Below are 14,265 nucleotides of genomic sequence, written 5' to 3' on the forward strand. Positions count from 1 at the left end.
GCAGACAAACAACACAGATAAGCATTGGGTGCCCAACTCTATGCCTCCTTCCACGAGTGCTGATCAATACTTATTGACATAGTTATAAAATTCACTTGGAGCACACAGGAAAACAAATCCTGTATGTCAAAAAAATCTCCCTTAGATTTTGCCCATGTGCTTCTCCATAATAGTAATCCTGACACTGACAATCACCTACATTTATCACGCTCATAAACCGTTCCATGCACACAACTTAAGAAACCAGGCTTAAAAGTTCAATTAAAACATTAGAACAAGAAAGTGGCGTTTACCCACAATCAGTATAACAAGGAACTAATAATGTAACTCACCACTGCGATATACAGGCATTAATGGCTCCTTAGCATACAGTATGTTGTCAAGTTAAATGTAACATGGAATCATTTAACTTAAAATTCACCTGATAGAACTTTAAATAAATGATTTAGTCTTTCAACACACATTTCTGCTTATGACGTCTGCAGTTGAACCAGTGATAACCTTGCTGCCTTGACCATGAATATAAATATGAATTGATGGTTTATATCTGAAGATTGAGTCAATGCTTACTGCACATAACACATTAGTTCTCTGCACACAGCATAGAGGTCAAGCACTGGGAGCACAAGGTTGACAGCTACAAGGCTAACAGCAACGATTATGAAAGTCGACCCCTTATCTCCTGTCTGATTAAAATATACACAACCTTTTTAGAGAACTGAGGTCTTACAACTGCATTAAAAAATATTACAGCATAATATATGAAATATAAAGAAAAAAAGAAAGGAACTTACAGTGGCAAACATTTAAGAAACAGTTTTCCAACAAAAGAGGAACAATAAGGGATAGGAATAGATTGCCAGTTCTGCTCCACTGTTTGGACATAGCTAGGCAGGCCTCCTGAAAGATGAGAAATATGCTATTAAGGAAGGGATCCCCCTCAACCAATGCATAAGGATGGACTGGAGAACCAAATACATGTGTCTGTGAATAAAGTGATGACCGTGCTCATTACCCCCACGTCCTCGTCCATTTTTACGCCCCTGTGCCCTGTCATGTTTTTTCTGTCCATGGAGGTATTACATAGACCTGGACAGAGTGACAGATTACCACTTCCATTCACTGGGTGTCCAATGCTATGCCAGCTACTTCATCCTAACAAGTTCAAAAATGATTGCAGAGAAGAGTCAATCACCCAAGGGGCGATAGAGATGTTAGCCAATGCTAATCACTCCACTGACCACACTTTTATGGAGCATGTTCCAGACTGGAAAAGGGTGTAAAGTCAAATAACAACTAAATTCACAAGGTGGAACATCAAATAATGCGATATAATAATAAAGGTGAATAGAATTTACAATTAACCCCTTTTGATTTTTATTTGCATTTTCCATACTGTCCCAACTACTTAGAAAAGGGGTTTTAAATGGAGACAATTGTACAAAAGTGCAAAGGGGTCACCCAACATACCTGTTCTGCACAGAGAAATTGCTGTGTTGCCTTCCTGTCTTAATAATGGAGGTTCTAGAAGAGTGCCAATACCTACAGATTATTGTAACTGTTACTGCTTAAGCAGTTGAACATCTGCCTGTATTAATAAGCACATGTATTATGTACTCAAAAATTGTATTTATTTGGACACTGCCAAAGAAATTTTCACGTGTTTCACTAAAATATCTGGAACTGAGGGTAGTCGTACATGATTTCTGTTCTAGTGTCCAATCATTACATATTAACAAAGTACCACTAAGCCTCTAATGTGTCTTGGCGCAATTGTATTGTCTTGGCGCTATATAATTGAATTGAATTAAATGTATTACATTTCTCTTTTCCTTTTATTGCAAGTTATTTCCAAAATGCTTTGTATGATTAAATAAAAAATATATATTGCCAGTAAGAGGAATATCCATGTCAGCTAATTCCGTCACTGACAAACACAAATGTTTCTTTTGGGCCTTGAAACCACATATTACTTACAATACAACACTACAGCATTAAAAAGCAACAACATGTGAACTGGTGAAGAAAAGGTTCCTCGTAGAAACAAAAATAATGGTCCATGATATTATTTTCAACTGACAGTCATGAAGTCTACAGATGAATTGCCAACTTGAGTATTAAAACTTCTTTCCAAATTTCCCTTTTTTGTCAAATTTGGATTTGTTCTTCTTTTGCTTCTTTCCGTGTAACTCCTCTTTCTCATTTAGCTCCTCAGGCTGCTTTCTTTTCTGGTCACTGTAGGAAAAAAAGGAAAGACATTCAGACATTCTGTATTTGCATGTATCGACAAAAATGTCAGCAACTACAAGAACCCTTGCCGGAGATACGAAGTTGAGCCATTTCAGTCCTGCTTCTCTGCGTATTACCAGACGGCCTATGAGCTTCTCTGCGTATTACCTGACAGCCTATGAGTTCCTGTGCTTAATACCAGACAGCCTATGAACTGCTCTGCGTATTACCAGACAGCCTATGAGCTGCGCTGAGCTGAGGTGTTCCATTCTTACCTTTTGATACTGATAATGGCCGATTTACCCGCCTTCTTCAATACCTGGTTCCATTCTTCATCATCTCCACGTATCATGTACCTATGGAGTTGAATAGTGTATATAATATGTGTAAAATGCCTTACTCCATGTTGTATTACTGATAATATGCCTTGCTCCATGTGAAAAACACTCACTGTGTAAGATCCATGGTCTTTATTTTCTCCAAGTCTTGTTTCTGCCTCTCCTGAATCTCTGTTGCTGCTTCATCCTAATGGACAAAACAGAAATGTAATTTACACAGACGGCTAAAATTAATGAAAATCACTTTGTCCTCCTGCTTTTAGCTGATCTGTGTTAAATATTGAAAACAAATATTTTACACTCTCTCATTGTGGATTTGATATCTGCCAGTTCTGTCTAAGGGTCTTACCAAGTGTTCATATCTGACCAGTTCTGCCAAAGAGTCTTACCAAGTCTTCATATCTGACCAGTTCTGTCAAAGGGTCTTACCAAGTCTTCATTCAGGGTCCGGGTAGTTGGCTCCATTGTAATGTCTGTTGCAGCAACCATCTCCGCTTCAACGGCTTTCTCCTGGATGCTTCTGTAGAACTACAATGTGGAATAGATTAAGAGAGTCACATAAAATATGTAATAACGAGGGCTGGATCGCTATGCAATTGCAAAGTATTACATTTTAAAGTGGCAGTTAGTCAGGAGTTCTTGTCTAAAATGGTAAAAATCCATTTATTGTCACATTAAACTGAGATTCAAGCCAACGTCCTCCTTACTGACAATGGACAGGTCATAATTGTGCACTTGATCTCACCTGCACCACCTTACGAATGAGACGGTTAAACAGACCCAAGAGCTGGGAACCTGGCAACTCGATCTCCTTCTCCAAATCATCCACAGACTTATGCTGTAGGCCAATACCCAGCAGCAGAGCCTAGACACACACACAAACACATTCATAGTTAAGGGTTATAGCAAAGGGGAAATAGCAAAAAGAGCTTTGAAATAGTTAAACCTCCAACTCACACACTGAGCGGCAGAGAGGGACACACTCCCCAGCTTTTTGAGGAAGTACATGCGGGCTATGGACGGGATCATGTCCATGATGAGATGGTAATCCACCATGCTCCCGGAGTACATCTCCAGGCGCTTCAGGTCGTACGGACTGAAGAGGGCAGCCAGCTCTGCACTGGTGAGGGCTACAGACATCAGCAAGTTAGCGTTAGCCAAAAACATTGACAAAGAGCAGGTGATGGGTGATGAGAGAGAGAGCATTACGGCCACATACCTGACTGACCGTCCTCTTTGGCATTCTTATTTTGCAAGATGTTAAGGGCCAGGCTGGGGGAAAAGTTCCTGAACTGGTAAGACATCAGTGACAGGAAACGCTTTCGGAAATCTACAAATAGTAGAAAAAAAAGGTAATATGTCAGAAATATATATTTTTGTGTGTGTGTGTGTGTGTGTGTGTGTGTGTGGTTTAAGAAGTAGCAGCAGTGGTAATAGCAGCGGCAAACTTCACCTTTCCAGAAGGCTGAGAGCCACTGGCCCTGCTCAGGAGACTCGTCTGTGTTCAGCTCCTTCAGCATCACGCAAGAGTGCTCCCCCGTCAGGTCATTCTGGGAATCACAAGGGTGCATGACACCGGCGCTAACACTTATTCACCCTAATGAGATCTTCTTTGGTTCAGTCCAGGACAAATATCTATCCCAAAAAAACATTGACGCTGTAGTCTTTGCTGCTGTGATGTCTCAGGAAAGCTACTTTTCAAATATGCGTGGGTAAGAATCCCCTCAAACTCTGCTATATGTCAGACTTATTGATGTAGACCCATGCTTACCTGTGTCTGTCTCAGATAAACAGGAACAAATCCTGCTTTCTTCCAGAATCTGAAAGCGGAACAGAGACATTTGTGAGATGTGTGTATGAAACGTAGAAGCCCAAAATGACATTCATGAAAAACGAAGGCAAAGGAAGCCCACGGCTCAGTGAGGGGCCTACTGTCTGTACCCCCGCTGTGTCACTCACTTCAGCAGTTGAGAGGTAAGGCCGTAGGACACCCCCAGGTAGTCCAGGCGCTCCGCTGGCCTTTCACTCAGCTTCAACAGCAGGGGGGGCAGATTCTTCCGTGGGGAAACCACCTCCTCTAAGAGACTGACAGCCTGTGTGAGAGTTTCAAACAATGTTCAACCTTATCATATTATTCCCAAAAGGATTCTGAAGATCTAGGTGGTGTGTGAGGGATACAATACCTCACTGCTGATGGACGTGATCTGACTACTGGTGGTGCTCTCCTTTTCATCCAGCAGGGGGAACTGTCCCTCGTAATACTGCTGCAGCAGCTGCAGGGCACGTGACCCATAGCCCATCTACACACACACACACACACACACACACACACACACACACACACACGGCAGTCAGAGAATGCTAATTAGGACTGTATTAGAATCCTGCTCTAAAGTCCAGGCAAAAACCCATCATGTTAACCCAGGCCAGACTGGAGCAGGCCCATTCCATTGCCAGTAAGTACGGCTTACCCCCTGATAGTCTGGGTTTACAGCAATCCGCACCACTCTGCCTCCAGAGAGGCCGCCAAACTCTGGGTCTTGGAACTGACGACAAAAGGTAAGACACACAAAAAAAGATCAGACAAAAACAAAGGCCTACAAAAATCATTCATTTCAACCATTTTCATGAATATATTCATCATGCCATTCATTCTTTTAGAGCAGGGTCTTTTCATCAGTATTCTCTCACCAACTTTAGGAGTTTGTTTTAGAAATGCATTACCTGCTCTGACACGGTCCACGGAATCAGGTCACCAGAGGCTTTCTTCCCGCGAGAAAGGCTGTTCAGAATGGACTGCTTGGATATCTCTCCCTCCAGACATACCTGTGGTAGAATAGACGGGAGAGTCAGTGGACTTCTGGGAGCCAGTCAAGTTCCCATGCCTGCGCGCCGAAGGCAACCAAAGCAGCCAAAGCTGACCCTGAAACCTCACCTGCACCACCGCCAAGACTTCTGGCAAGGAGTTCTGAGTTGGAGGAACAGGAGGCAGCAGGCAGAAGAGGTGGTGGGCTGGGGCATCTGAAAGCATCTGGAGATCATTTGGTGAATTCTGGGGGAAGAAAAAGTTTCATGGATAAGTAATGCTATAACTGATGTTAGTTTCCAAGCCTAGGAAATGTTGAATTCCACCCCTTCACATCAATGTGCATTACACAAACTAAATATACAGCTGGCAATGAGCAGCTTTCACTGGAATAAAACCAATTACTACACCTGCACCTGTATGACAGACACAGTAACGTAGACTCCAAGGCCTTCTCACCTTGTAGTGGGATGCGACATAGAGAGCCATTAGTCTCTGTAAGAAGGACTCTGATGCTTTATGGTAGCAAAATAAAGTGTCTCTGTTCACATAATACCTGCAAAAAAGCTGTTAAGGAAAACTACACCTCCAGAATGATCGAGACTACTTCAACTCAAAGAACCAATATGAAACACAAAAGCTGCCAACCACAAACAGCACTGCTGATGGGGAGCGTCAGGCAGTATTCATCGCTATATATAGATATTTAGCAGACGGAACAGACTGAAGGATACAGATCGCAGGTCTGAGGCAGCGGGCAGCCCGATATGATGCGCGGAATGGTCAGGCAGTCCAGACATAGCAGTTCGTTCAGCCACTTCTCCACGGGGTCACCGGGCGCGTAACGAATGGACTCCTGCAGCGAGACCTCATGCAGCGAACGGGCTGTGAGATACAATCACGAACACGGCATGAAAATCAATCTGTTCCAGTTCCGAGAACAACCCAACTATATACACCTCAAAGCCCAGACAAAGCTATGGTGGATCATAAGTATGTTCTAGAACATCTGTCAGTGAACGGTACATATAATTTGTGAGGCTTGACTGAAGATGGACTGTAATCAAACTGCAGTTCAAATCACTTCTTGTTGCTGCAGAAATTGCAGGGTTACCACAGAATGCTTAACCATCCACACTGTGAATGAAATTCCTAGAAAAGTGACTGAAGTTTACTATAGTATTCAGGCATGAATAAATATTTTTTTTTGATTTTGCTCCTTATTTCTTAAATACAAGCACACATACACACTAGCTTTCGGCAGCATTCTGCCTCTTTTAAAAGCTTGTGCAAGCCTACAGCAGCTAGTGAATGTGGGCTGGAAGGGATCTGGTGTTTCCTGTGATGTGAGCGTCCAGGGCTGGGTTACCTGCTGCCAGTCTGGCGGTGTTGGTGCTCCTGTTTTCTGCCGAGAGGCTCAGCTGACTCTCTGCACTCTGCTGCCTCAGCTGCGAGATCAGCTTCAGTGAGAGGGAACGGCCAGTGCCTTCATACCTGCAGGGCGGACACAGGGAGGTGGGCCAAACATGAAAGGGAGAAAGTAGAAAGAGAGAGGAAGACTGCAAGATGGGTAAGGGGTTAAAACAGCGGTGAAGACGAGGGTGAGCGGTGAGATGGGGGACACAGGAACAGTGAAAGAGGCAGTAAAGGACAACATGAGAGCCAAAGGAGGAGAGAGCAAAAAAATGGAGGGAGAAAAAAATAAAGAGATAGTGTATGGGTGGTGGGGATTAGTGTAGAAATACAGACCCGTTGATGGTGGAGGCCATGAAGATGAGGTAGGGCCCCAGCAGCTTCTTGACCAGGGGCAGTGGGATGGCTGCAGCCTCGTCAATCACCAACAGCTCTGCCTGGCCTAGTTTTACTGCATCAGCTGGATGGATGTACTGAGGGAAAGATTGATGGGTTAAAAAACATGTACTCTATCCTCAAACGTGCAAAACAATAAAGTTGGATCTGTTAAGAGCTGGGTGAAAATCTATAATGGCTATCGGGGAGGACATTTGTCCATCTTGACCCGCCATGAGAAACAAAACAGCTAACAACAATTAAAAAGGTCTTCAAAAGGTAACTCCGAAAACAAAAGATGGACTACACAATTTATTCTCTCACTTTTTAAGCATATTTTTGAGACAATTGCGGACTTGCTTAATAATTTCATAATACCATAATAGAATAATAATGTCATGATGAGTCCAAAAATGAATAATGTATAGCTCAGAGCCAGATGAGATCTAACAACACAGTGTCAAATGAAAAGTGGTCCATTTTACCTGAATAGTCTGTCTGTGCTCCTTGAAGATGTTGACACGGACCACAGCTTTATTGAACTCCGGATTGAGGGACTGAATGATTTCATAGTCCAAATGTTCCTATAAAGTCAAAAAAGCATAATTAAGTTTTGTGTTTAAAACTAGCAAGCTATCTACCTAAAAAGTATGCAGAAACCTTGCAAACACCACCACCATCTTAATTAGCACTGATAAAAAGCTTGCTAATAGGCTAACTGCCGTCTTTTGGCGATATTGTTAGCGACATTGTGCTGTGAAGGCTGTTCCTATTTTTTTGTGGGGTGTTCTAATCTGAACCACAGAACTACTCTGTGCATAGCTTGGACAGATAGTGGGAATGACAAGTGTGTATATCTGTCCTTCATATGACCATATTACATCAAAGTTAATTTGTTGACACATTTAGTTGCTCAGAAATACAGATAATAAAAAAAACATACAAAAAGTGACACATTGTTGCATAGTGTTGCTTTAAGGAAAACATATTTTGAAAAAATCAATACCTATTGTAAAACAAACTGGTAGCCGCCCTATCCAAAACCTTATTATCTAAACATGTAAGCAAAAACATCCTTAAAGATTACCTGATACTGGAGAGCATCAAAGCCTTTGAAGATGAACTCAAACAGAGTGTTCAAGTTGTCAGGGCTTGGGGATGTCACAAAAATATTGGAGTACCTAATGAGAAGAAGGAAAAAAGAAAGAAGATAATTTGATACTGTGTAACAGTCGGCGGATCATTATCTAAGTTAGCGTCACAAAGTCATGATGGGGTTAGACATCCTGCATGAAACACTTAGCGACACTCAAGTGTCGTTTACATGGAGCCTAGTTTGTCAAACTGATACGGATAGCTAATACAGATAGCCCTATCATCCATACGAACACTCTCTATCCGCACCTCGTTTCTGCAACGATCGCAGTCCGGGGTAGAAAGTGAGTAGATTTGAATCGGTACGGGGGCTGGTGTTCGTCTGCACGGTTTCACGCAACCTGATGACGTCACTGCCCCAGGTGATCTTTTCCGCCATCTCCAACCAGTATATAAATAACTTGTTCTCCCTCAAAATCTCACTCATGGTGGGCCTCGAATTCACTAACATTAACCCAGTCTTCTGATTTTTGATTAGCCCCCTATCTTGATCTAATTCTTCTTATTCAGACGTAACATAACTTTCATGACCACAAATATAAATTGGCCAGCGATTTAATTTGCTTTTTTATTCATAAATGTATGTAAAATGCTCGGAGCAATGCATCATGGGAGATGGGATGACAGACATGTCATGTTACTGTTCCAAACTCTTTATTATCAATAGAAAAAAGAATTCATTTTCGCATATCCTTTAGTCTGACCACTGATTTTATTAACCATCATAATGTAATGTTGTTAATTGGAGCTTGAATGTCTTGTGTAATTTGTTTATCCGTTTGCTGCTTCCTTTACCTTGTGCTTTTGAGTCTCTTCTTCTAGGTTTTTCATGTTTTTTCAGTTGTGTAAATAAAGCGCTAAAGCGCCACCCACAGGCGTGAGGTATGTACTACAGTCGGTTCACCGCAATCTGCTGCCTCCGTGTTTACGCAAATCTCTCGTTGCCAGCCTCCGTATTTACGAAATTAAAAGATTCGATTGGTGTGAAAAGTAAATCCGATTCGGAGGCCCTAGACTTCGTGTGCATAGCACCTGAGAGGAGTGCTTTGTGAAGTCTATCTTAAGCCGAGTATTAAGAGTATAAAGAGTATGAAGAGTATGAAGAGTACCCAAAGGCCACAGCTCCGGCCACAGCCATCCCTAGAGCTGCTGATTTGCCCCGACCTCGAGCAGCAGTAAGGGCCACTGTGCTGCGGAGGGTCTTCTCTGAGATGGCCTCAATGAACTTCAGCACGGCCTTGGCCTATGACAAAAACACATCCCAATGAATTTACTCTAACAATGTTCAATAAAACTAAATTTGTCTTTAGTCATATCAGCATACAATTCACATGAAGTTACGTATTACAATAAGTCCAAATAAGGGCACAGCTATAGTTTGTGTCTTCCAAATATACATCTGAATTTCTTGTCTGAAATGTTAGTAGCTGAACTGCCTGACCTGGTCCATGGTCTTACAGCAGTCCACAAGCACCCCCACAGGCTGGGTGTCCTGAAGAGACTCCTTTAGGTCTTTCAGTTCTTGTTCCCGTGGCGACGGAGGGGCATCCTGCACAGAGAAACACCACACTTTCAGACATCTCTCCAAAAGGTCAATTGGCACAAACCTTTTCTGTTAAGGATCTCATAAACCAATCAAACTGTATTTCTATGTCAAATCAACAGATTTTAGAAAGATTTCCAAACTGCCCATCTTGAATTTATTTCATACTTTATATAAATAATTGTACCCAACAACTAGTATCTTTCTGAGATATGGAGGCTTTAAAAAGGGGATGTGGCCCTAATTCTACTGCAACAATTGAGTGTTGCTAAAAAAAACTGACAAAGTTCAAATGTTATTAATTTCAAACTATATTGTAATACGGTAAAACAAACAATCCATGAAAATGTCAAGCATCTTGCATGAATAGTTCAAAAGTAATGACGTTTGGTAATTGTGTAGCAACACATTTTCTGCAGTAAAATAAGAGCCAGGCTCTCTCACATACTATAGAAGAATTTTGCATAATAATTGTTGAGTAAGAAATGATTTGCATAAAGTATTAGGCTAATCCAAGATGGTCAATCTGGAGGCCTGTTGATCTCAGACAGAATGACCAATACATTTTAATATCGCAGACGGGTCATGAGCCAAGACCAAGGTCAGCTCATGGCAGACCTCAAGTAGAAACTTGCTGTATGGCTGTACTGACTGATCCTGTGAGAGCTTACCTGATTTTTTGGTGGTAGTGCTTTAATGTTGACGATGTGGGTGGAGATCGGCAAAATGTTGAGTTGGTCATCAATTGCCACACATGTCTGACACGACACCAGTGACAAGATAAACCTGCATGGAGACATCATATTGTATGTATTTGGACATTAAATCCCACTGACTGGTTGTCACAGAAACAATTTGTCTTAATTTATAGTTCATACCAATGTGTCAGATAATAGCAAACTTTTTTTATTTTTTCTGTTACACTTTTTTTTATCCCAACCCAATTGAGATCACAAAAACACAAGTAACAAAAAACACAACCGTAAATCATGTTGATAAATAATCCAAGTATCATCTAGAGTCTATTACTGTTAGTTGTGTTTTCCAGATGTTTTAGATTAATGCTAGAGCCTAGAGTGTCAATCAGCATTAATCTAAAACATCTATCTTTAAGCTGAATCAACTCTTACAACAGCATGTCCCTCACCTCTCATTGAATCTCCCCACCACATCTTGATGAGCCTCTGTCCTGTAGCGGGAATGGACATCCTAAGGAAAACCCACGGAACAGCACTTAGATGTGGCATTGTAAAGTGTTACTGAGACACTGATGGAAGAACACACTATTTATCTCTGTAGAGATGCATTTCAGAGGTTGAGATAGATCATCGGGTCTACACAAGCATCATGCTGTAGTGACTACAGAACTGAAAATGTAGTGCAAGTGGTCAACCTTTTTCTCTCACAGTTTCATATGGAATGCAACCACGATACCATGCAGCCTACCATTGACATTGTATAAAGCTGCTTCAGTGAGTTCATAGTCCTCAGAAGAATGACGACAATTCCACCGCCCTCTACTGTTTCAACGGTTCGCGCTAAGAGATTGGGTGTGAGGGCCTCAAAGTCCTGCAGGGGAAAGAAAACAACGTAAGAAACAGTAGAGAGATAATACAAGGGTCTATACTTAAAGCAAGACACCAGCTGTTAAATACAAAAAGGCTTTATTAAAAGACATACCTGCAAGACACACATGCCATAAGTGTTGCCCAGAATCTTATGCGTCTCATTGTAGTAGCAGTAACGGATGTTGGTTGCAGCAACAAAAAGCTCAAAAGGATCATCCTGATTCAAGTTCAATGTTCCAGTCTTAATCTTCTTCTGTAGCTGCCGCATGCGCTTCTTGCGGTTACTGTAAAGAAATTAGCACACATATAAAATCTGACCTAAAGCAAGTTCTTACATACAACACTACAGTTCCTCACTACTCTAGTAATGCAAAGTTGGTGAAGTATACACCAAAACCAGTCACACATACCAAATGTGTCATGCTTCAATGCAGTCACTCAGTTTGAAAGTAAAGTTAATTTTAGACACTATCCATACCTGCTGAATCCGAGTTCCTTCTTATAACACCACAACACCGACGGCCTTGCCCGAACAGTCGCTTTTGACAACATGTGATGCAAAATGACAACCTAAACACAGACGACACGATGTGACTCATGTAACAGTTAGCAATGTACTGAATTGACAAATTGAAATGTTGCTGAAGATCACAAATGTAACTGTACCTGGTCTCTACCGTGGTCACCGACTATGACAAACATTGTACGATGTTTTTCCAAAACTCCATTTTCAATCTGGACTCGAATGCGATTGTCCACCTTTTTCCGAAACGTTGCCATGATGAATGAATTCCTCGTAGATGTACTCTTTACCTACGAAGAAAGATGGGCATTATTATGAAATTGACTTAAAGTTACACTATAGCTAATTCAGATGGTATACATAAACGTAAAAGATATAGCTTGGAATTGACAACAACTGACGTTATGCATCTTAACAAAGTTAGCAGCTAGCAGCCATAGGTAAAGTATAGACATTAGCGTTAAGTAAAGTAACTAATGCACAACTCAAACTCTGTGATTTTCACACATCCCGTAACGCCCTGTTTAATAGTGAACATAAACCGTGAAACATTGTTGATTACCTTAGCAAATAATGATACACCACCATGCTTGTTTTCACGTGGGTACAAGTCGCCGGGAGAGCAAAACGTGAATTTCCGTTTCTTTGGCACTGTGGGCGTATCTCAGAGACACACTTCCGTTGCGACTATGTCGCAGCAGCATTGTATTGGATGAAATGAACAAGTCTACCAATCACATTCTCTGTTCATAACAGAAAAAAGGGCAGAGTTTCTTTAAATTTAGCAGACCCCGCCAGGCCCTTGTACAATTCAATGTTACAAAATCTTAGTGATATGAGTAAAGGAGTCTTGTTGGGATTATATAACAAGGTATGGGAAGAGGGAGTAATCCCTTTGTCCTGGAAGGAGTCCATTATTATCCCTATAAGGAAACCTGGAAAGGATCCAAAATGCCCAGGTAATTATAGGCCAATTCCTTTGACTTTCCAAAAGGGGAAAACATTGGAGAGAATGGTGAATGATAGAATGGTGTATATATTAGAAACTAAAGGTTTAATTCATCATTATCAATCTGGTTTTAGGAAGGGCAGGAGCACCATGGATCCAATTATAGCCCTTGACTCGGATAGTATAAGAAAGGCTCAGGCCAATAAAGAAACTATTGTAACGACCAGTATGTTAATGTGTTCATGTTCATAGTGTTGTCTGTGTGCCTGTGTCCGTGCTCTCTGTCAGCCGCAGCAGCTCATGTGTTGCTATGCGCTGCGGGGGGCTGGCAGAGTAGCCAGGGGGGCGGGGGGCACCTGGTTAAGAGAACGTGTAACTTGTTGTTGTGTCTCTTGTGCTGGAAGTTCTGTGAGAGCAGCCACGGAGACGTATGTGTTCAGCCGAAATCATAACGGCCAATAAAGTCATTGTTGATTCATACTAGTAGTGTCTGTGTGATCGCTACACTATTCTGGCAGTATTCTTCAATATAGAAAAGGCTTATGATATGTTGTGGAAGGAGGGGTTAAGTGTGAAGTTGTGTCAAATGGGAGTAAGAGGCAGAATGTTGCGATGGGTTAAAAACTTCCTATCAGAAAGGAAAATTAAAGTCAAGATAAATGGGGATTTTACCAGCAAGTATAATGTTGACAATGGTACCCCTCAAGGTAGTATAATAAGCCCCCTATTGTTTACAGTTATGATAAATGATGTATTCAAGAATATAGATAACTCAATAGGTGTTGCATTATTTGCAGACGATGGATCCATGTGGAAAAGAGGAAGGAATATTAACCATATTGTTAATAAGATGCAACAAGGAGTGGATTCTGTCCAAAAATGGGCCCTTGAGTGGGAATTTAGGATATCTGTAGATAAAACTAAAGTTATGTTCTTTACAAGGAAAAACATAAGCCAGGACTTATACATTAGAGTGTATGGAAAAGAATTGGAAAGAATAGACTATTTTAAATATCTTGGTATGTGGTTTGACAAGCGTTTAACTTGGGCTGTGCATATCCAAAAAATTACAGAAAAGTGTAAAAGGGTATTGAATGTAATGCGATGTTTGAGAGGAGTGGAGTGGGGTGCAGACAGGTCTGCATTGAAAACCGTTTATATTGGATTGATAAGATCAATATTTGATTATGGGTGTGTTGGGTACATGTCTGCTGCTAAAACTGCACTGAAGAAACTTGATGTAGTCCAGAGTCAAGCACTTATACTTTGTAGTGAAGCAAAGAAAACTACCCCTGTGGCTGCTTTACAAGTGGAATTAGGAGAGATGCCTTTGCCAATTATCTCTTGTGTATTGGGCCAATCTTAG

The 14,265-nt window shown here is 41.4% G+C and overlaps 1 protein-coding gene across 1 annotated transcript; it reads right to left on the reverse strand.

Annotated features, from left to right (window-relative positions):
• Positions 1 to 1,444: 1,444 nt before the first annotated feature.
• Positions 1,445 to 12,565, reverse strand: nat10 (N-acetyltransferase 10). The gene is made up of 29 exons (XM_080842238.1): positions 12,513 to 12,565; positions 12,094 to 12,240; positions 11,906 to 11,997; positions 11,540 to 11,711; positions 11,306 to 11,428; positions 11,007 to 11,068; positions 10,531 to 10,645; positions 9,758 to 9,865; positions 9,426 to 9,559; positions 8,249 to 8,342; positions 7,647 to 7,745; positions 7,123 to 7,259; positions 6,743 to 6,867; positions 6,108 to 6,258; positions 5,833 to 5,929; positions 5,503 to 5,619; positions 5,292 to 5,393; positions 5,039 to 5,113; positions 4,751 to 4,867; positions 4,527 to 4,660; positions 4,339 to 4,387; positions 4,021 to 4,117; positions 3,787 to 3,897; positions 3,525 to 3,697; positions 3,313 to 3,432; positions 2,997 to 3,095; positions 2,681 to 2,754; positions 2,505 to 2,585; positions 1,445 to 2,235 (listed from the first exon to the last, which is right to left on the reverse strand). The coding sequence occupies exons 2-29, from the start codon at positions 12,205 to 12,207 to the stop codon at positions 2,118 to 2,120; spliced, it is 3,090 nt and encodes a 1,029-aa protein (XP_080698364.1). The 5' UTR covers positions 12,208 to 12,240; positions 12,513 to 12,565; the 3' UTR covers positions 1,445 to 2,117.
• Positions 12,566 to 14,265: the final 1,700 nt, after the last annotated feature.

This window comes from Sprattus sprattus (genome assembly GCF_963457725.1).
Source record: "Sprattus sprattus genome assembly, chromosome: 7".
In the NCBI taxonomy this organism is placed as follows: Eukaryota; Metazoa; Chordata; class Actinopteri; order Clupeiformes; family Clupeidae; genus Sprattus; species Sprattus sprattus.